This window comes from Spermophilus citellus (genome assembly GCF_964194105.1).
Source record: "Spermophilus citellus genome assembly, chromosome: 5".
NCBI classification, from domain to species: Eukaryota; Metazoa; Chordata; class Mammalia; order Rodentia; family Sciuridae; genus Spermophilus; species Spermophilus citellus.
This window is the reverse complement of record NC_138186.1, coordinates 141634911-141657802: the sequence shown is the minus strand read 5'-3', so window position 1 is coordinate 141657802 and position 22892 is coordinate 141634911. Positions and strand designations below refer to the sequence as shown.

At 36.3% G+C, this 22892-nt stretch overlaps 2 protein-coding genes across 2 annotated transcripts in view; one reads left to right on the top strand and one right to left on the bottom strand.

Annotated features, from left to right (window-relative positions):
• Positions 1–22892, top strand: part of LOC308649512 (uncharacterized protein) — a gene marked incomplete at its 5' end in the record, with an annotated part of 523997 nt that overhangs the window by 205601 nt on the left and 295504 nt on the right. The window lies entirely within an intron of this gene.
• LOC308649506 (thyroid receptor-interacting protein 11-like) overlaps positions 1–22892 on the bottom strand; it is a 32351-nt gene that overhangs the window by 7174 nt on the left and 2285 nt on the right. Inside the window, exons 3-5 of the mRNA XM_081295040.1 lie at positions 21996–22101; positions 7980–9853; positions 7442–7547 (exon numbers count right to left, since the gene is read on the bottom strand). Coding sequence (XP_081151166.1) covers positions 7442–7547; positions 7980–9853; positions 21996–22101 — 2086 coding nt within the window. The remainder of the gene's footprint in view (positions 1–7441; positions 7548–7979; positions 9854–21995; positions 22102–22892) is intronic.

The window sequence follows — 22892 nt, the reverse complement described above, 5'->3', positions numbered from 1 at the left end:
CGGATGGTGGTTCCATTCCCAGCTTTCCAAGGAATCTCCATAATGCTTTCCAAATTGGCTGCACCGATTTGCAGTCCCACCGGCAGTGTACAAGTGTACCTTTTCCCCCACATCCTTGCCAGCACGTGTTGTTGTTTGACTTCCTAATGGCTGCCATTCTTACTGGACTGATATGGTATCTTAGAGTGGTTTTAATTTGCATTTCTCTGATTGCTAGAGATGGTGAGCATTTTTTCCGTGTATTTTTTGATTAATTATATATCCTTCTCTGAGAAGTGTCTGTTCAGGTCCTTGGCCCATTTGTTGATTGGGTTATTTGTTTTCTTAATGTTCAATTTTTGAGTTCTTTGTATACTCTGGATATTAGGGCTCGGCACATTTGTATTTTTAAGAATTGGCATAATCAATGAAATGTTCCGCACACATTTGTAGGAAGATGAACATAACACTCCAGTGACAATACAATAGTAGAAGGATTGATTTGGACTGAAGTTGTTCAGTGAATGATATATTACCCATAAATTTGAATTCTCATTATCATAAAGAAGCAAGGTGAAAATAAGAATTTAAGAGAGTGTTGGGGATATGGCTCAAGTAGCAGCTCGTTCACCTAGCATGCGTGAGGCGTGGGGTTCGATCCTCAGCACTACATAAAAAAATAAATAAAATAAAGATGTTGTGTCCACTAAAGGCTAAATAATAAATATTTTTTAAAACGAATTTAAGATAGTCCATAAATGTTATATACGAACTGTGAAAGTAGATGCTTTCGCATCTAGTGACTTTTATTAGTAGGACAAAGAATTAAATGTAGTTCTGCTGTGTACAAAATGATCACAATAAATCACCAATGTCATTTTTTGAAATGGGAAAATGTTTTTTTTATTGGTTATTCAAAACATTACCAAGCTCTTGACATATCATCTTTCATACATTTGATTCAAGTGGGTTATAAACTCCCATTTTTACCCCAAATACAGATTGCAGAATCACATCGGTTACACATCCACGTTTCTACATGATGCCATATTAGTGACTGTTGTATTCTGGTACCTTTCCTATCGCCTACTATCTCCTCTCCCTCCCCTCCCATCTTCTCTCTCTACCCCATCTGCTGTAATTCAATTCTCTCCCTTGTTTTTTTTTTCCCCCTTTTCCCTCACATCCTCTTATATTTAATTTTGTGTAACAATGAGGGTCTCCTTCCATTTCCATGCGATTTCCCTTCTCTCTCCCTTTCCCTCCCACCACTTGTCTCTCTTTAATGTTAATCTTTTCCTCATGCTCTTCCTCCCTGCTCTGTTCTTAGTTGCTCTCCTTATATCAAAGAAGACATTTAGCATTTGTTTTTTAGGGATTGGCTAGATTCACTTAGCATAATCTGCTCTAATGCCATCCATTTCCCTGCAAATTCCATGATTTTGTCATTTCTTAGTGCTGCGTAATACTCCATTGTGTGTAAATGCCACATTTTTTTTTTTTATCCATTCATCTACTAAAGGGCATCTAGGTGGGTTCCACAGTCTAGCTATTGTGAATTGTGCTGCTGTGCACACTGATGTGGCAGTATCCCTATAGTACGCTCTTTTAAGGTCTTCAGGGAATATTCCGAGAAGGGCTATAGCTGGGTCAAATGGTGGTTCCATTCCCAGCTTTCCCAGGAATCTCCATATTGCTTTCCAAATTGACCGCACCAATTTGCAGTCCCACCAGCAATGTACAAGTGTACCCTTTTCCCCACATCCTCGCCAGTTCTTATTGTTGTTTGACTTCATAATGGATGCCAATCTTACTGGAGTGAGGTGATATCTCAGGGTGGTTTTGATTTGCATTTCTCTGACTGCTAGAGATGGTGAGCATTTATTCATGTACTTGTTGATTGATTGTATGTCCTCCTCTGAGAAGTGTCTGTTCAGGTCCTTGGCCCATTTGTTGATTGGGTTATTTGTTATCTTATGGTTTAATTTTTTGAGTTCTTTGTATACTCTGGATATTAGGGCTCTATCTGAAGTGTGAGGAGTAAAAATTTGTTCCCAGGATGTAGGCTCCCTATTTACCTCTCTTATTGTTTCTCTTGCTGAGGGGAAAAAAAAAAAAAGAAGAAAAAAACTTTTTAGTTTAAGTCAGTCCCATTTGTTGATTCTTGTTATTAACTCTTGTGCTATGGATGTCCTATTAAGGAATTTGGAGCCCGGCACCACAATATGTGGATCGGAGCCAACTTTTTCTTCTATGAGATGCAGAGTCTCTGATTTGATATCAAGCTCTTTGATCCATTTTGTGTTAACTTTTGTGCATGGCGAGAGAAAGGGATTCAGTTTCATTTTGTTGTATATGGATTTCCAGTTTTCCCAGCACCATTTGTTGAAGACGCTATCCTTCCTCCATTGCATGCTTTTAGCCCCTTTATCAAATATAAGAAAGTTGTAATTTTGTGGATTGGTCTCTGTGTCCTCTATTCTGTACCATTGGTTCACCCGCCTGTTTTGGTACCAGTACCATGCTGTTTTGGTTACTCTTGCTCTGTAGTACAGTTTGAAATCTGGTATCGCTATACCGCCAGATTCACACTTCCTGCTTAGAATTGCTTTTGCTAATATTTCTCAGACACCTGTAGTTTCTAAAACCACTAAGAGGATTTTTATCAAAATTAATTTTGTTAATTTTTTTATTATATTATATAGTTAATATTAAATGATTTAATCTATATTAAATGTTATTTAAATTGACTTTGTTAAATTGTATTAATTTAAATGAAATTTAATGAACTTTTAAATATAAATCAATCTAAAATTTAATCAAAATTAATTTAAAAAATCAATTAAGAAAATAAATTTAAATCAAACAATAGTATTAATAAAATAAATTTAAACAATATTAATTAATAAAATAAATTTAAATTAGATCAATTTATTAAATGATAATATAATTTATATTTAAAAATTTATTAAATTTTATTTGAATTAATTTTAATAAAAATATTCTGAATGGTTTTAGAAACTACAGGTGTTAGAGAAGTATGTGCTATGCAATCTGCTTTTGCTCTTCTCTGATTTCACCTACTTAAGCTAGAAACTTTTGATTGTCTTTTACCTTAATTTACGAAAAGGTTGAAACTACTCCTTTTTTAAAGCCTTTCATCTTTCAAAAACTGATGTTAGCTTCTTTCTCTCCCCCAATTTTTTTGATCAAATGTTTTAAAAAATGTGTTGAGAGGCATTATTGTAGAGCCCCCAAAGTATGTAGATAAACAGTCCAGATATTTAATGAAATATTCTTACTAAGTAACTTTTCCATTGGCAATGGATCATGTGATTCCACTTTGGGGTTGACTCATAAAAATACTCTTACTTCTGGACATATTTAACATCTGGAAAACTGAATTAATGTGAGGTGACTTTTCTATAGAAATGGAAATAAGTAAAATGGATAGGGGTCATAGTATTTGGATTAAAAGTATCTTAGAATTTATCCACTAAGCTTCATGATAAGGCCCTCTGCACTGGAATTTTCTTTTAGTACTTGTACCAGGTTATTTGGGATAAACTAAATATTCTCAACATTTTGCAACATCATATTTGGTTTTCTTCTTCTCTAAATCTGAGATCTCCTTCAGGTGGTTTGGATTTTTCATCTTTCCTGTTATTTAAATGTATCATTTTTATCTTAATGCCATTAAATTTAACAAATATAATCATTTAAAAAAAAGAGTTTAGAGCTAATGGTTCACTAATGCTGCTCTGTACAGTTGCTTACAAAAGTACATCAGAATTGAAGACTGGTGATGATTACCTGCTACACTGGAGCAAAATTTTATAAACAAAAAGTGCTACAGCAAACAAAACAAAATTTTTAGAAAGAGCTATAGCAAAAAAAAAAAAAAAAAAAAAAAAAAAAAACCTAGTATCTATATACATATATATATATATCAGCTTTTTTTCTTTCTCTTTTTGTCTACAAATACAGAGTTCTTTTGCAAAAGGCCATGCTGTAAAACATCAAAAAGGGTTATGGCTTCTTTAAAGTGCTAAATATTTAGAAGATCCTAGAGTACAAGTCTGGCACTGTTGTCCGGGGACACTGGCAGTGGTGTGAAGGTGGGCTTGAAATCTGCGATGGGTTTAAAAAGAGGATGCCCAGGTCATATTATTTTATTTATTTATTTGTTTGTGTGTGTGTGTGTGTGTGTGTGTGTGTGTGTGTGTGTGTGTTTTATTCAGATTTGTGAGTTCTTTCTATGCCCTAGAGATTAGTGCTCTATCTGATGTGTGATGGGGCAAAAATTTTCTCCCAAGATGTAGGATCTCTATTCACCTCCCAGATTGTTTGTTTTGTGGAGAAGAAACTTTTTTAGTTTGAATCTATCTCATTTATTGATACTTGATTTTAATTCTTGTGCTCTAGGAGTCTTATTAAGGAATTTTGGGACTAATCCCATATGATTGGAATTAGGGCCTACTTTTTCTTCTGTTACATGCAAGCTCTCTGGTTTTATTCCTAGGTCCTTGATTCATTTGAGTGGAGTTTTGTGCATGGTGAGAGCTAGGGGTTTAATTGCACCTCACTCCAGTTAGAATGTCAGCGATTTTTGAAAATGGCAGCTATGATGAAGACAACAACGATAAGTGTTGGTGAGGATTTCAGGAAAAATGTACACTCCTACACTGTCGGTGGGACTGTAGATTGGTGGAGCCAATATGGAGAGCAGTTTGGAGATTCCTTGGAAATTTGGGAATAGAACCACCATTTGACCTAGCTATCCCTCTTTTTGATCTATACCCAAAGGACTTAAAAACTGCATACTACAGGGACACAGCCACATCAATGTTTATAGCAGCAAAATTCACATTAGCTAAATTGTGGAAACAACTTAGTAGATGAATGCATAAAAAAATGTGGCATTTATACACAATTAATATTACTCAGATACTTACCCTCTCGCTCAGTCCAGGAGACGCTAGTGCCCTTCACTACCTCTGTCAGAGCCTGGTTCCGACAGCTGGTGCCTCGGAGAGGACAGGCTGATCCTGCCTGCCTCCCATGTACCCTTTGTCACAGGGAGCGACATTAATGTGAGACCAAATAAAATCCAGTCATAGACATTAATAGAATATCTCAAAAAAGTATTTAATAAAAAGGCTAGCAAATACAGGGTCTTTAATGAAACTTTAATAAAATTTATGAGACGAGGAAACTGAAAGCACAATATTTTCTTAGGAACTTTTCTGTTTGGTGTTATTCTTTACAATATAGAAGCTTTTCCTAAGAATGCAGGGAGTATGAAATTTCTAAGGCTATCTTGCTGTTTTCTCCATTAAACCCCTTGTCTTAAAAAGAATCTTGAATCTATATTAATCTTTGTAATTTTCTGAGTACCCGTATAACATATTTTTCTCAAGAATGCAGTGAGGTCGCTGTTTCCAAGAGCTCTTCAATTCTGAAATATAAGAAGTGTGTTTCCAGGCATTGAAACCCAAAGGCTCACCTAGACACAATGGAGTGAGCCGAATATATAAAAATCTCTCATGACAAATCTGAACTCTGCTTTTCCCAACCATGTGAAGTCTACTGGAATAAGATTCCAAGTAATTTGGCAGGTCGAAGCAAAATATATACTTTGATATTCTTCTCAGGAGTAACAACTGATGGCATCTTAATTTTGGTAAAATAATGTAAATGTTAAGGTGAAATTTAGAAATAAGAAAGGAAAAGCTGATATGTGTGTAGCTACTAGGTGTTTTTCTTCCTTTTTTTATTTTTGTAAAGTAAAACAAAAGATAAACCAAAAGGTTCTAGCTTAAGTTAGGTAAAATCAAAGAGGAGAAAAAAGAAGAAAATATAGCTAATACTTCACTGCCACCTGTAATTTCCAAAACAACTAAGAGCATTATTATTAAAATTAAAATTAAATAATTCAACCTATATTATGTTAAATTTACTTTATTAAATTGTATTAATTTAAATAAAATTTAATGAGTTTTCAAATATAAATCATACTATAATTTAATATAAGTTAATAAACAATATCAATTAATAAAATAAATTTAAATCAAACCATAGTATTAATAAAAGAAATTTAAATAATACTACTAATAAAATTGATTTAAATTAGGTTAATTTATATTAAATGATATAATTTATATTTAAAAATATATTAAATTTTGTTTAAATTAATTTTAACAAAAATGTTCTGAATGGTTTTAGAAACTACAGGTGTCAGAGAAGTATGTGCTATGCAATCTGCTTTTTCTCTTCTCTGATTTCACCTACTTAAGCTGGAAACTTTTGATTCATCTTTTACCTTAATTTATCAAAAGGTTATAACTACTCCTATTTTAAAGCTTTTCATCTTTCAAAAACTGTTGTTAGCTTATTTCTCTCCCCAACTTGTTTTGATCAAATGTTTTATAAAATGTGTTTATGAGAATTATTGTAGAGCCCCCAATAGTATGTAGATAAGCAGTCCAGATATTTAATGATACATTCTTACTAATTAACTTTTCCATTGGCAATGGATCCTGTGGTCCCACTTCGGGGTTGACTCATAAAAATACTCTTCCTTCTGGACATATTTATCATCTGGAAAACTGAATTAATGTGAAGTGACTTTCGTATAGAAATGGAAATAAGCAAAATGGATAGGGGTCATAGAATTTGGATTCAAAGCATCTTAGAATTTATCCACTAAGCTTCATGTTTAGGTCCTCCCCATTGGAATTTTCGCGTGGTAGTTGTACAATGTTATCTTGGATAAACTAAATATTCTCAACTTTTTGCAACATTATGTTTGGTTTTCATGTACTCTAAATCTGAGACATCCTTCTTATGGGTTGGATTTTTCTTGTTTCCTGTAATTACATGTATCGTTTTTACCTTAATGCCATTAAATTTAAGAAATATTATTATTGTTTTAAAAAAAAGAGGTTGGAACTAGTGGTTCAAGAAGGCTGCTCTGTACAGTTGCTCCCAAAAGTACATCAGAATTGATAACTGGTGATGATTATCTGCTGCATTGGAACAAAATTCTAGAAACAAAAAGTGCTACAAAAAACAAAACAAATTTTTTAAAAAGTACTATAGCAAAAAATCACAACAACAACAACTGAAAAAATAAAATAAAATACCTAGTAGCTATACACTTACATATACCAGCTTTTTTGCTTTCTCTCTTTGTCTACAAACACATGAGTACTTTTTCAAAAGGCCATGCTGTAAAAACGTAAAAAAGGGTTATGGCTTCTTTCAAATGCTAAATATTTAGAAGATCCTGGAGTACAACTCTGGCACTATTGTCCAGGGACACTGGCAGTGGTGTAAAGGTGGGCATGAAATCTGCAGTGGGTTTAACAAGAGGATGCCCAGGTCCACCAAGTCCAACTCCAGCTAGGTTACTAAGAGGCACAGCTGCAGAACGTGGAACCAAAACAACTCATCCACTTACTGACACCACCGTGATCTTTATTCAACAGCTGCTCCATTTCGTCCTGTGGAATGTCCAGGATGCTCCCCGTCAACTGCAATACTTCACGACGTTTGTCCTTTGGTGTCTGGAAATGACCAATAAAAAGGTTTCGCATGAGGACTTTGTCCACTTTTCCTTCTGCGCTGTTGACCAAAGTCGACAATTTCTGTTGTGCATGGTCCAACATTTCTTTTCGGAGCTCGTTTTGTTTTTTCAGTTCTTCCATCTGTTCTTCCTTGAGATCTAAGTCTTCTCTCAGTCTGGAAGCAGAATCCAACAGAGCATTTGCTTCATCCAAACGTTCCTGCAGTGATGATACTTCTCCTTCCAGCTTTTCGGCCTTGTTCTTCCATTCAGCTATTGACTGTTTTTCTTTGTCTTCTGCAGCCAAAATTTGCTGGGTGTAAGACTCTTCTGATTCCAAGAGATGGCTGCGTAGCCTTTCTAGCTCCCGGTTTAGGCGTAATTCTTGGTCCCGTAAGTGTTGAACCTCTTTTTCTCTTAGGATTTTTACTTTGGTCTCTTGAAAAATATCAGAATTCAATGTCTGAGCATCTCCTTTCTCTCCAGGCAACTGGGCTTTTAGTTCTTCAATAGTCTTCTGCAAGTTCTTAATTTCCTCCTCTTTTTCTAAAATTAACTGGCTATGCGCAGCATTCATCTGCTCATATTTGTACTTAAATTCATCCATTTCCTCCTTCTGCTCCTGTAAAGACTGAAGTAGTTGCATTTTACGCTGGTTCTGGTTTTCAATGATATTCAGATGGTCTTGAATTTCATCTTCCAGATGATTTTTGACTATATTCAGTTGAGATACCTCCAATTCTAGTTCTGTGACAGCATCAAGAGCTGTCGGCTCAGCCACTGGTACAGCTTGATTGTGCTGTTCCCCAAGTATTTCCAATTCTACTCGCAGATAGTTGTTTTCTGCTCTCATGTAGGTAAGACTTCTGTCCTTTCTTTCCATGGATTGCCTTAAAGTTTCATTTTCTCCTAAAGCCTGAGAACACTTATCTAAATCCTTTTGTAGTTGTGAACTTTTTTCTTCGAGTTTTTCAATAAAAACTTCTTTCTCATTTATGACTTGTATCAATCGCTCCTGTTCGTCTACATAAGATGCCAAAATTTCATCAGTTTCTTTTTCATCAGCAGTCATTTGCTCAATATTCTTTTTGAGTCCTGCTATTTCAAAGTCCTTCTCTTGGCTGAGTTGAACTGCACATTCGTGTTTCAGCTTTAAGGCAGAGGTATCCAAATTATGTGCATTGGAGAGTTCCTGAATAGTCTGCCTGTGATTATTTGCTTCTTCCAACAGTCTTTTTTCTGCCTGGTGCAGTTTGGCTTCAATCTCTTCTTTGTCTCTTTTGAGAGTCTCCGTGATAGTGTCTTTTTCTTGAGAGATTTGATTGTAAGCAGCAATAGATTCTTCCAACTTACGCCTTACATCGTCACGTGCTAAAATCAACATTTCATTTTCCGTTTTGAGTTCAACAGCAACTTTCTTTAAATTTTCATTGAGCTGTTCCTCTTCAGAAAGATTTTGCCTTAAGTTGCTAACTTCAGCTTCTCGTTCTTTAAGCATGTCATCCTTACAATGACTGTTAGAGTCTTCATTCAGAGAAGTGCGATACTTGCTCTTAAATCCAGACAGCTCATCTTCAAGTTGTCTAATGTGATCCTTAAGCCCAAGGTTTTCCTGCTGGATGTTTAAACTATTTTTTTGTGACTGATTTAGCTGATCTACTAAATCTTCTACTTTACCTTCAAGCTTCTGCTTAGTTAAATGCAAATCACTGAGGCTCTGTGCGTTCTCAGTTAACTTCTCCTTCTGCACATGCAACTCTTGGGATATGTTCATTTGATCATCCTCAAGTTGATGAACTCTCTTTTTTTCATCATCTAGATCTTGTTCCAACTTCTTGATGACAAGGTCTCCTTCATTTTGTTGTTTTGATAGCTCCTCTTGTATCAAAATCATGTGCTTTGTAGCTTCCTGATTCTGATGATCCAGTTCTTCTAACTCAGCTATCAGCATTTTCTTTTCATTGATAGTCTGATTCAGTTCTTCCTCCTTTGCCTTCAAGTGAAGTTTTAAGTCTAGTAATTGTACATTCAAATTCATGTCTGTTGAAGCTCTGTTTTTCATGACTTGGTAGTCACAGCTCAATTTTGACAGTGACATCTGAAGTTCCTCTTTTTCTTGACTCAATGATGCCTTCTCTTTTTCTAAAGCTTCAGCATGCATTTTAAGTTTCAGATGGTCTTCAGCAAGACGGTTATCCTGGTTTAAACCATTTAGTCTCACGATTTCCTTCTCCGCATCAGCCAGGGCTTGTTGAAGCCTGAACACTTCTTCCACTGCTGAGCTCTGAGGAAGGATTTTTCCCTTTTCTGCCACAGTAGAACTCTGCTCCCAAACTGAAATTTCATGCTGATGATCATATATGTCTGGGCTTTGGTTTGGTTGAAGAGTCTTGATAGTATTTTGTACTTTGCAGATTTCACTTGAGTCAGAATGGTGTGTTCCCTGAGCCTCAGCAATCTGCCTCGAGTGGCCAACTTCAGATTCATGTTTTGCAGCTTCAGTTGATAATCTGTTTGTTTCTTGTCGTGATGAGATTATGTCACTAGAGTCCATGTCGTCATCACGAAAGGCTGAAAAATGACTACTGATCAGGGAACCGAACGGAGCCGGTGCAGTTGTTGTTGGCACACCACAAGCTCCCGAGTGTACTGATTGAGCGGCTGCCTGTAGTTGGAACATTTGATCTTGCAGTACAATCTGTCCTGCTTTAAGATGGCTGATCTCTACCTCTTTCTGTTGCAGTTGATTTTGGTAACTTACAGACTGATGGTTTATTTGTAGCTCTGATGCTTCATGCTTTTCTTCCAGGTCAGTACAATACTCTTTCAGTCTTTCATTCTCACATCTTAGTGTGGAATCAGTAGTTTCCATTTCCTTTCTCCAACAATGATGTAAAGCTGCTTCTGGGTCTCCTAAGTCACCCAGAAGCATTTCCCTGGCGAAGCTGGAGCTATGGCCGGTGAGGAAAGCCAAGCTGCTCCCCACCTGACCCAAGAAGTGGCCCAAGCCTGAGCCCAGGCCTCCAAACCAGGACCACATCGTGGCCACTTCAGTGATCCATCGGACCAGCTCTGAAAAGCGCGTCCATCACCATCCACTTCTGTGCCCCGAACGTCCTCGGGCGTTGCCGGGGTCAATTATGACCCAAGCGCTCAGAATTCCTCAGAGCGCGGGGTTCCTGGGGCTCCACCAACACTAATCATCCCTTCCTGCCTGTAAACTCAGAAGCCTGTCCTGCGCTTTGACCAGGGGCTGGCATCCAGTAGCACACACTCACCCCCTGCAGGGCCTCTGCTTCTTCCCTGCACTTGCCTGTCAGCTATTGGCTCACAGGATTGGGCAGGGTTGGCTGGGAGGAGCTAGAGATCCAGGAAAGTGTTCTAGTTTGAGTCCCAAGGCAGTGTGCTGTGGAGCCAGGAAGAATCAATGTTGTAGATGAAATCCAAAGGTAGTTCACTGGACAGTTCCCTCTTGTCTGGGAGAGGTGGGCTTTTTGTCCCATTCAGTTGCACTCGGTTGACGAGGTGAGGTCTCTCTCCATTACAGAATGGAATCTATTTAACTAAAAGTCCCCGATTCAAAAGTAAATCTCACCCCATAACACCAGCACAGACACACCCAGAATAAAAGTTGGCCAAGTATCTGGGCATCGTAGCCCGGACGAGTTAACATGTAAAATTAACCATCACAAAGTCTTAATCATTCTCAGAATTCAAATTATAATATGGATTAAATGTCACTAAAGAACCATCTTTACCCTTTCCAAAAATAAATTTTTGCTGTTAATCTATAAATTTTCGAGTTCATTTTAATATTATTTGGTCCTTGTTAATTCTGATTGAGTTTATTGAAGTGCTGAAAAATTCCACTTAAATTTCACTTAAGAAAATTTGTTTTAGAGCCAACAGGTTGATGTTCACTTAACCTATTGTTGTTTATCAATGCCAAATATCATCCAGGTTTAAACAGTACAGAGTGAAATAAAAAGTCGAGAAATTTTCTACGATGGAGTAACAATCCTAAATTTAATTCCCACACCTCTAAGGATCAGAAGGAGTTAAGATAAGGCCCTGGTTTCCAAGGTGTTTAAATTCCAACAAGTTAATGAGGAGGCAGTTTTGTAGAGTTGGGGACAAAGCAAAGAGATGAAGCACATGGGCTGTAACAGACATACCAGTTGGGACCAAAGCAATTTTGGAGCTAAACTGACGGAATGCATTTAGAAAACCTCTCTCCCAAGCATGAGTTGAACAGTAAATGAGAACATAGTGTGTAGTTCTCACCTGATGGCTGGTGCAGAGAAAGTGGCCAACAAATAGAGCCTGCTGCCACTTTGTTCATATTTGCTTTTTGTTTTGTTTAGGATCATTTTCCTCATTACCCTTTAGAAGGGGTTTGGGTTTGCTCCCATTACTCTCTTCCCAGAGCCCATATTCAGGAGACTCTTTTCCTTGAGCTGTTCTTTCTATATGTCTGTTCAGGGAACAAAACCTCAAGGTGGCAGAAATAAAATTCAAAAAAAGGCAGAATTTTTGGAAAATTAATGGTTAAGTAGATTCTAAGGATTATATTAATCACCTCATAATGTCTCTTGCCTTCAAGATAGAGCAAGTAGACATAATTACTCAGATTGGTATCAGAAACTAGTGACTGCATTTGTGTGCTGTGCCAGAAAAGGAAATCTTCTTGGTCCTTCTTATTCATCTCCAAATCTGAGAGAGAAATCAGGCCTGTGTTAGTCAATCTCTCCTCATAAAAGACTAATATAAAAATTTAAGCCCCTTTTAGCATCTGCTGAAGTGCGAATCCACGCTGTACCCCAGCTGTGTCTACTGTTGAAGAAGGCATCAACAATACCAAGTGTCCTTTTCTCCCTTTAGACCATTCCTCCTGTGTGTGTGTGTGTGTGTGTGTGTGTGTGTGTTAGAAGACTTTTTCATCACTTTGACAACATACCTGAGAAAATTAAATGAGTAAATATTTATTTTGGTTCAATTTCAGGCTCCATTGCTGTGGCCTGAAGTGAGGCAGATTACCATGGCAGAGAGCCTGGCTTCAAAACAGAGCTGCTCAACTCATGGAGATCAGGGGATCAACTCATGGAGATCACGGAGATCAGGTGAGGGGAAGAGAGGACTGAGGAATATGATGTACCCTTCCAGGGAATCAACTCCAATGACCTACCCTCCAACTAGGCCCTACCGCCCACAGTTTTTACCAACTCCCAATAGTCCTGTCCAATCGTGAACCCATCAGTGGATTGATCCACAGATGAGGTTAGAGCCCAGGATTCAATTCACCTTTCTGTAGAGTCCGTTCTGAATGCTGTTACATTGGGGTCCAAGCTTTCAACACATGACCTTTGGGCAACATTCCAGATCCAAATTATAGCAGGGTGCCTCCTTCTCTTTAGGTGTTCTGTGTTTGTTTATTGTTTTAAATCACAAATAATGATCCTTTTTCAGTGTAAGACCTATCACATTTGGCTTGAATCTGGTTCCAGTGGTTGTTGCTCCTACTGCTGAAAGGCATTTCTGATCACTCAGATTCAGTCTTCTAGCATGGTTCACTCTGACCACAGCTGTTTGTCATTTTATATTTCAATCTGAGAGAGGTACCTACCTACTGTATTCAAAACTGACCATCCAAATAAAAGCATTTCTCTTCTTGTAAATATGTTTGGAATATTCCTGGAAACTATGGGGGATATGGAGGGCAAACCCTGGCTCATTCGCGAACACATGTGACAAAAAGCATCCAATAATCATAAGTATATCCTTATACATGTATTCAGTGCCCCCAAAGTACAAGGTATTGTGGTAGATATTGTGAACAACATAAAGCTGTGTTATATACATTTCCTGCTATGAAGTGCAATTGAATACAGTCAATCAATGGGGAAGATGTTACATAGAGTGATCCTTGAATTATAATGCAAGGTCAGCCATTGATGACTGTGGTGGTGAGGATCGCATATGGGGGAAAAGACTAAGTAAGAAAGAATAAGCCAGAAGTAGAGAGCCCTTAATAATGTGGCTTTGTTAAAACACAGTTGAAGATTAAAATAATGAAAGCTTTTTGAGTCTATAAACATAGGGTGATAAATTCTATGCAAGATATTAAGTTTGTACTTTTTTTTAATACCTCATAATTCATTCAAACATTTTCTTATAGATTTCAGTAGAATTTTTAAATCTCTTTAATATGGGCCTTGTCTCTTCTTGTTTCTTTTTTTAAATTTCTATTGGTTGCTCAAAACATTACAATGATCTTGACATATCATATTTCATACATTTGATTCAAGTGGGGTATGAATTCTTATTTTTACCACGTGTACAGTTTGCAGGATCACATTGGTTATACATCCGAGTTTATACATACTGCCATACTAGTGTCTGTTATATTCTGCTGCCTTTCCTATTCCCTCCCTATCTCCCCTTCTGTCTCCTCCCCTCCCCTCCCATAATCTCTCTCTACCCCATCTACTGTAATTCATTTCTCTCCTTTTTTCCCCTTTCCCCTCACATCCTCTTATATGTAATTTTGTATAACAATGAGGGTATCCTTCCATTTCCATGAAATTCCCCTTCTCTCTCCCATTCCCTCCCACCTCTTGTCCCTTCTAAATGGTAATCTTCTTTTCATGCTCTTCCAGCCTGCTCTGTTTTGAGTCCCCCCTCCTTATATGAAAGAAGACATTCAGCATTTCTTTTCTAGGGATTGGCTAACTTCACTTAGCATAATCTGCTCTCATGCCATCCATTTCCCTGCAAATGCCATGATTTTGTCATTTTTTAGTGCTGAGTAATATTCCATTGTGTACAAATGCCACATTTTTTTATCCATTCATCTATTGACTGGCGTCTAGGTTGGTTCCACGTTCTAGCTATTGTGAATTGTGCTGCTATGAACATTGATGTAGCTGTATCCCTATAGTGTGCTCTTTTTAGGTCTCTGGGAATAGTCCGAGAAGGGGAATAGCTGGGTCGGATGGTGGTTCCATTCCCAGCTTTCCAAGGAATCTCCATAATGCTTTCCAAATTGGCTGCACCGATTTGCAGTCCCACCGGCAGTGTACAAGTGTACCTTTTCCCCCACATCCTTGCCAGCACGTGTTGTTGTTTGACTTCCTAATGGCTGCCATTCTTACTGGACTGATATGGTATCTTAGAGTGGTTTTAATTTGCATTTCTCTGATTGCTAGAGATGGTGAGCATTTTTTCCGTGTATTTTTTGATTAATTATATATCCTTCTCTGAGAAGTGTCTGTTCAGGTCCTTGGCCCATTTGTTGATTGGGTTATTTGTTTTCTTAATGTTCAATTTTTGAGTTCTTTGTATACTCTGGATATTAGGGCTCGGCACATTTGTATTTTTAAGAATTGGCATAATCAATGAAATGTTCCGCACACATTTGTAGGAAGATGAACATAACACTCCAGTGACAATACAATAGTAGAAGGATTGATTTGGACTGAAGTTGTTCAGTGAATGATATATTACCCATAAATTTGAATTCTCATTATCATAAAGAAGCAAGGTGAAAATAAGAATTTAAGAGAGTGTTGGGGATATGGCTCAAGTAGCAGCTCGTTCACCTAGCATGCGTGAGGCGTGGGGTTCGATCCTCAGCACTACATAAAAAAATAAATAAAATAAAGATGTTGTGTCCACTAAAGGCTAAATAATAAATATTTTTTAAAACGAATTTAAGATAGTCCATAAATGTTATATACGAACTGTGAAAGTAGATGCTTTCGCATCTAGTGACTTTTATTAGTAGGACAAAGAATTAAATGTAGTTCTGCTGTGTACAAAATGATCACAATAAATCACCAATGTCATTTTTTGAAATGGGAAAATGTTTTTTTATTGGTTATTCAAAACATTACCAAGCTCTTGACATATCATCTTTCATACATTTGATTCAAGTGGGTTATAAACTCCCATTTTTACCCCAAATACAGATTGCAGAATCACATCGGTTACACATCCACGTTTCTACATGATGCCATATTAGTGACTGTTGTATTCTGGTACCTTTCCTATCGCCTACTATCTCCTCTCCCTCCCCTCCCATCTTCTCTCTCTACCCCATCTGCTGTAATTCAATTCTCTCCCTTGTTTTTTTTTTCCCCCTTTTCCCTCACATCCTCTTATATTTAATTTTGTGTAACAATGAGGGTCTCCTTCCATTTCCATGCGATTTCCCTTCTCTCTCCCTTTCCCTCCCACCACTTGTCTCTCTTTAATGTTAATCTTTTCCTCATGCTCTTCCTCCCTGCTCTGTTCTTAGTTGCTCTCCTTATATCAAAGAAGACATTTAGCATTTGTTTTTTAGGGATTGGCTAGATTCACTTAGCATAATCTGCTCTAATGCCATCCATTTCCCTGCAAATTCCATGATTTTGTCATTTCTTAGTGCTGCGTAATACTCCATTGTGTGTAAATGCCACATTTTTTTTTTTTTTATCCATTCATCTACTAAAGGGCATCTAGGTGGGTTCCACAGTCTAGCTATTGTGAATTGTGCTGCTGTGCACACTGATGTGGCAGTATCCCTATAGTACGCTCTTTTAAGGTCTTCAGGGAATATTCCGAGAAGGGCTATAGCTGGGTCAAATGGTGGTTCCATTCCCAGCTTTCCCAGGAATCTCCATATTGCTTTCCAAATTGACCGCACCAATTTGCAGTCCCACCAGCAATGTACAAGTGTACCCTTTTCCCCACATCCTCGCCAGTTCTTATTGTTGTTTGACTTCATAATGGATGCCAATCTTACTGGAGTGAGGTGATATCTCAGGGTGGTTTTGATTTGCATTTCTCTGACTGCTAGAGATGGTGAGCATTTATTCATGTACTTGTTGATTGATTGTATGTCCTCCTCTGAGAAGTGTCTGTTCAGGTCCTTGGCCCATTTGTTGATTGGGTTATTTGTTATCTTATGGTTTAATTTTTTGAGTTCTTTGTATACTCTGGATATTAGGGCTCTATCTGAAGTGTGAGGAGTAAAAATTTGTTCCCAGGATGTAGGCTCCCTATTTACCTCTCTTATTGTTTCTCTTGCTGAGGGGAAAAAAAAAAAAAGAAGAAAAAAACTTTTTAGTTTAAGTCAGTCCCATTTGTTGATTCTTGTTATTAACTCTTGTGCTATGGATGTCCTATTAAGGAATTTGGAGCCCGGCACCACAATATGTGGATCGGAGCCAACTTTTTCTTCTATGAGATGCAGAGTCTCTGATTTGATATCAAGCTCTTTGATCCATTTTGTGTTAACTTTTGTGCATGGCGAGAGAAAGGGATTCAGTTTCATTTTGTTGTATATGGATTTCCAGTTTTCCCAGCACCATTTGTTGAAGACGCTATCCTTCCTCCATTGCATGCTTTTAGCCCCTTTATCAAATATAAGAAAGTTGTAATTTTGTGGATTGGTCTCTGTGTCCTCTATTCTGTACCATTGGTTCACCCGCCTGTTTTGGTACCAGTACCATGCTGTTTTGGTTACTCTTGCTCTGTAGTACAGTTTGAAATCTGGTATCGCTATACCGCCAGATTCACACTTCCTGCTTAGAATTGCTTTTGCTAATATTTCTCAGACACCTGTAGTTTCTAAAACCACTAAGAGGATTTTTATCAAAATTAATTTTGTTAATTTTTTTATTATATTATATAGTTAATATTAAATGATTTAATCTATATTAAATGTTATTTAAATTGACTTTGTTAAATTGTATTAATTTAAATGAAATTTAATGAACTTTTAAATATAAATCAATCTAAAATTTAATCAAAATTAATTTAAAAAATCAATTAAGAAAATAAATTTAAATCAAACAATAGTATTAATAAAATAAATTTAAACAATATTAATTAATAAAATAAATTTAAATTAGATCAATTTATTAAATGATAATATAATTTATATTTAAAAATTTATTAAATTTTATTTGAATTAATTTTAATAAAAATATTCTGAATGGTTTTAGAAACTACAGGTGTTAGAGAAGTATGTGCTATGCAATCTGCTTTTGCTCTTCTCTGATTTCACCTACTTAAGCTAGAAACTTTTGATTGTCTTTTACCTTAATTTACGAAAAGGTTGAAACTACTCCTTTTTTAAAGCCTTTCATCTTTCAAAAACTGATGTTAGCTTCTTTCTCTCCCCCAATTTTTTTGATCAAATGTTTTAAAAAATGTGTTGAGAGGCATTATTGTAGAGCCCCCAAAGTATGTAGATAAACAGTCCAGATATTTAATGAAATATTCTTACTAAGTAACTTTTCCATTGGCAATGGATCATGTGATTCCACTTTGGGGTTGACTCATAAAAATACTCTTACTTCTGGACATATTTAACATCTGGAAAACTGAATTAATGTGAGGTGACTTTTCTATAGAAATGGAAATAAGTAAAATGGATAGGGGTCATAGTATTTGGATTAAAAGTATCTTAGAATTTATCCACTAAGCTTCATGATAAGGCCCTCTGCACTGGAATTTTCTTTTAGTACTTGTACCAGGTTATTTGGGATAAACTAAATATTCTCAACATTTTGCAACATCATATTTGGTTTTCTTCTTCTCTAAATCTGAGATCTCCTTCAGGTGGTTTGGATTTTTCATCTTTCCTGTTATTTAAATGTATCATTTTTATCTTAATGCCATTAAATTTAACAAATATAATCATTTAAAAAAAAGAGTTTAGAGCTAATGGTTCACTAATGCTGCTCTGTACAGTTGCTTACAAAAGTACATCAGAATTGAAGACTGGTGATGATTACCTGCTACACTGGAGCAAAATTTTATAAAGAAAAAGTGCTACAGCAAACAAAACAAAATTTTTAGAAAGAGCTATAGCAAAAAATAAAAAAAAAAAAACAGAAAAAAAACTACAACAAGAAGCAAAAAAAAAAAAAAACCTAGTATCTATATACATATATATATATCAGCTTTTTTTCTTTCTCTTTTTGTCTACAAATACAGAGTTCTTTTGCAAAAGGCCATGCTGTAAAACATCAAAAAGGGTTATGGCTTCTTTAAAGTGCTAAATATTTAGAAGATCCTAGAGTACAAGTCTGGCACTGTTGTCCGGGGACACTGGCAGTGGTGTGAAGGTGGGCTTGAAATCTGCGATGGGTTTAAAAAGAGGATGCCCAGGTCATATTATTTTATTTATTTATTTGTTTGTGTGTGTGTGTGTGTGTGTGTGTGTGTGTGTGTGTGTGTGTTTTATTCAGATTTGTGAGTTCTTTCTATGCCCTAGAGATTAGTGCTCTATCTGATGTGTGATGGGGCAAAAATTTTCTCCCAAGATGTAGGATCTCTATTCACCTCCCAGATTGTTTGTTTTGTGGAGAAGAAACTTTTTTAGTTTGAATCTATCTCATTTATTGATACTTGATTTTAATTCTTGTGCTCTAGGAGTCTTATTAAGGAATTTTGGGACTAATCCCATATGATTGGAATTAGGGCCTACTTTTTCTTCTGTTACATGCAAGCTCTCTGGTTTTATTCCTAGGTCCTTGATTCATTTGAGTGGAGTTTTGTGCATGGTGAGAGCTAGGGGTTTAATTGCACCTCACTCCAGTTAGAATGTCAGCGATTTTTGAAAATGGCAGCTATGATGAAGACAACAACGATAAGTGTTGGTGAGGATTTCAGGAAAAATGTACACTCCTACACTGTCGGTGGGACTGTAGATTGGTGGAGCCAATATGGAGAGCAGTTTGGAGATTCCTTGGAAATTTGGGAATAGAACCACCATTTGACCTAGCTATCCCTCTTTTTGATCTATACCCAAAGGACTTAAAAACTGCATACTACAGGGACACAGCCACATCAATGTTTATAGCAGCAAAATTCACATTAGCTAAATTGTGGAAACAACTTAGTAGATGAATGCATAAAAAAATGTGGCATTTATACACAATTAATATTACTCAGATACTTACCCTCTCGCTCAGTCCAGGAGACGCTAGTGCCCTTCACTACCTCTGTCAGAGCCTGGTTCCGACAGCTGGTGCCTCGGAGAGGACAGGCTGATCCTGCCTGCCTCCCATGTACCCTTTGTCACAGGGAGCGACATTAATGTGAGACCAAATAAAATCCAGTCATAGACATTAATAGAATATCTCAAAAAAGTATTTAATAAAAAGGCTAGCAAATACAGGGTCTTTAATGAAACTTTAATAAAATTTATGAGACGAGGAAACTGAAAGCACAATATTTTCTTAGGAACTTTTCTGTTTGGTGTTATTCTTTACAATATAGAAGCTTTTCCTAAGAATGCAGGGAGTATGAAATTTCTAAGGCTATCTTGCTGTTTTCTCCATTAAACCCCTTGTCTTAAAAAGAATCTTGAATCTATATTAATCTTTGTAATTTTCTGAGTACCCGTATAACATATTTTTCTCAAGAATGCAGTGAGGTCGCTGTTTCCAAGAGCTCTTCAATTCTGAAATATAAGAAGTGTGTTTCCAGGCATTGAAACCCAAAGGCTCACCTAGACACAATGGAGTGAGCCGAATATATAAAAATCTCTCATGACAAATCTGAACTCTGCTTTTCCCAACCATGTGAAGTCTACTGGAATAAGATTCCAAGTAATTTGGCAGGTCGAAGCAAAATATATACTTTGATATTCTTCTCAGGAGTAACAACTGATGGCATCTTAATTTTGGTAAAATAATGTAAATGTTAAGGTGAAATTTAGAAATAAGAAAGGAAAAGCTGATATGTGTGTAGCTACTAGGTGTTTTTCTTCCTTTTTTTATTTTTGTAAAGTAAAACAAAAGATAAACCAAAAGGTTCTAGCTTAAGTTAGGTAAAATCAAAGAGGAGAAAAAAGAAGATACTATAGCTAATACTTCACTGCCACCTGTAATTTCCAAAACAACTAAGAGCATTATTATTAAAATTAAAATTAAATAATTCAACCTATATTATGTTAAATTTACTTTATTAAATTGTATTAATTTAAATAAAATTTAATGAGTTTTCAAATATAAATCATACTATAATTTAATATAAGTTAATAAACAATATCAATTAATAAAATAAATTTAAATCAAACCATAGTATTAATAAAAGAAATTTAAATAATACTACTAATAAAATTGATTTAAATTAGGTTAATTTATATTAAATGATATAATTTATATTTAAAAATATATTAAATTTTGTTTAAATTAATTTTAACAAAAATGTTCTGAATGGTTTTAGAAACTACAGGTGTCAGAGAAGTATGTGCTATGCAATCTGCTTTTTCTCTTCTCTGATTTCACCTACTTAAGCTGGAAACTTTTGATTCATCTTTTACCTTAATTTATCAAAAGGTTATAACTACTCCTATTTTAAAGCTTTTCATCTTTCAAAAACTGTTGTTAGCTTATTTCTCTCCCCAACTTGTTTTGATCAAATGTTTTATAAAATGTGTTTATGAGAATTATTGTAGAGCCCCCAATAGTATGTAGATAAGCAGTCCAGATATTTAATGATACATTCTTACTAATTAACTTTTCCATTGGCAGTGGATCCTGTGGTCCCACTTCGGGGTTGACTCATAAAAATACTCTTCCTTCTGGACATATTTATCATCTGGAAAACTGAATTAATGTGAAGTGACTTTCGTATAGAAATGGAAATAAGCAAAATGGATAGGGGTCATAGAATTTGGATTCAAAGCATCTTAGAATTTATCCACTAAGCTTCATGTTTAGGTCCTCCCCATTGGAATTTTCGCGTGGTAGTTGTACAATGTTATCTTGGATAAACTAAATATTCTCAACTTTTTGCAACATTATGTTTGGTTTTCATGTACTCTAAATCTGAGACATCCTTCTTATGGGTTGGATTTTTCTTGTTTCCTGTAATTACATGTATCGTTTTTACCTTAATGCCATTAAATTTAAGAAATATTATTATTGTTTTAAGGTTGGAACTAGTGGTTCAAGAAGGCTGCTCTGTACAGTTGCTCCCAAAAGTACATCAGAATTGATAACTGGTGATGATTATCTGCTGCATTGGAACAAAATTCTAGAAACAAAAAGTGCTACAAAAAACAAAACAAATTTTTTAAAAAGTACTATAGCAAAAAATCACAACAACAACAACTGAAAAAATAAAATAAAATACCTAGTAGCTATACACTTACATATACCAGCTTTTTTGCTTTCTCTCTTTGTCTACAAACACATGAGTACTTTTTCAAAAGGCCATGCTGTAAAACGTAAAAAAGGGTTATGGCTTCTTTCAAATGCTAAATATTTAGAAGATCCTGGAGTACAACTCTGGCACTATTGTCCAGGGACACTGGCAGTGGTGTAAAGGTGGGCATGAAATCTGCAGTGGGTTTAACAAGAGGATGCCCAGGTCCACCAAGTCCAACTCCAGCTAGGTTACTAAGAGGCACAGCTGCAGAACGTGGAACCAAAACAACTCATCCACTTACTGACACCACCGTGATCTTTATTCAACAGCTGCTCCATTTCGTCCTGTGGAATGTCCAGGATGCTCCCCGTCAACTGCAATACTTCACGACGTTTGTCCTTTGGTGTCTGGAAATGACCAATAAAAAGGTTTCGCATGAGGACTTTGTCCACTTTTCCTTCTGCGCTGTTGACCAAAGTCGACAATTTCTGTTGTGCATGGTCCAACATTTCTTTTCGGAGCTCGTTTTGTTTTTTCAGTTCTTCCATCTGTTCTTCCTTGAGATCTAAGTCTTCTCTCAGTCTGGAAGCAGAATCCAACAGAGCATTTGCTTCATCCAAACGTTCCTGCAGTGATGATACTTCTCCTTCCAGCTTTTCGGCCTTGTTCTTCCATTCAGCTATTGACTGTTTTTCTTTGTCTTCTGCAGCCAAAATTTGCTGGGTGTAAGACTCTTCTGATTCCAAGAGATGGCTGCGTAGCCTTTCTAGCTCCCGGTTTAGGCGTAATTCTTGGTCCCGTAAGTGTTGAACCTCTTTTTCTCTTAGGATTTTTACTTTGGTCTCTTGAAAAATATCAGAATTCAATGTCTGAGCATCTCCTTTCTCTCCAGGCAACTGGGCTTTTAGTTCTTCAATAGTCTTCTGCAAGTTCTTAATTTCCTCCTCTTTTTCTAAAATTAACTGGCTATGCGCAGCATTCATCTGCTCATATTTGTACTTAAATTCATCCATTTCCTCCTTCTGCTCCTGTAAAGACTGAAGTAGTTGCATTTTACGCTGGTTCTGGTTTTCAATGATATTCAGATGGTCTTGAATTTCATCTTCCAGATGATTTTTGACTATATTCAGTTGAGATACCTCCAATTCTAGTTCTGTGACAGCATCAAGAGCTGTCGGCTCAGCCACTGGTACAGCTT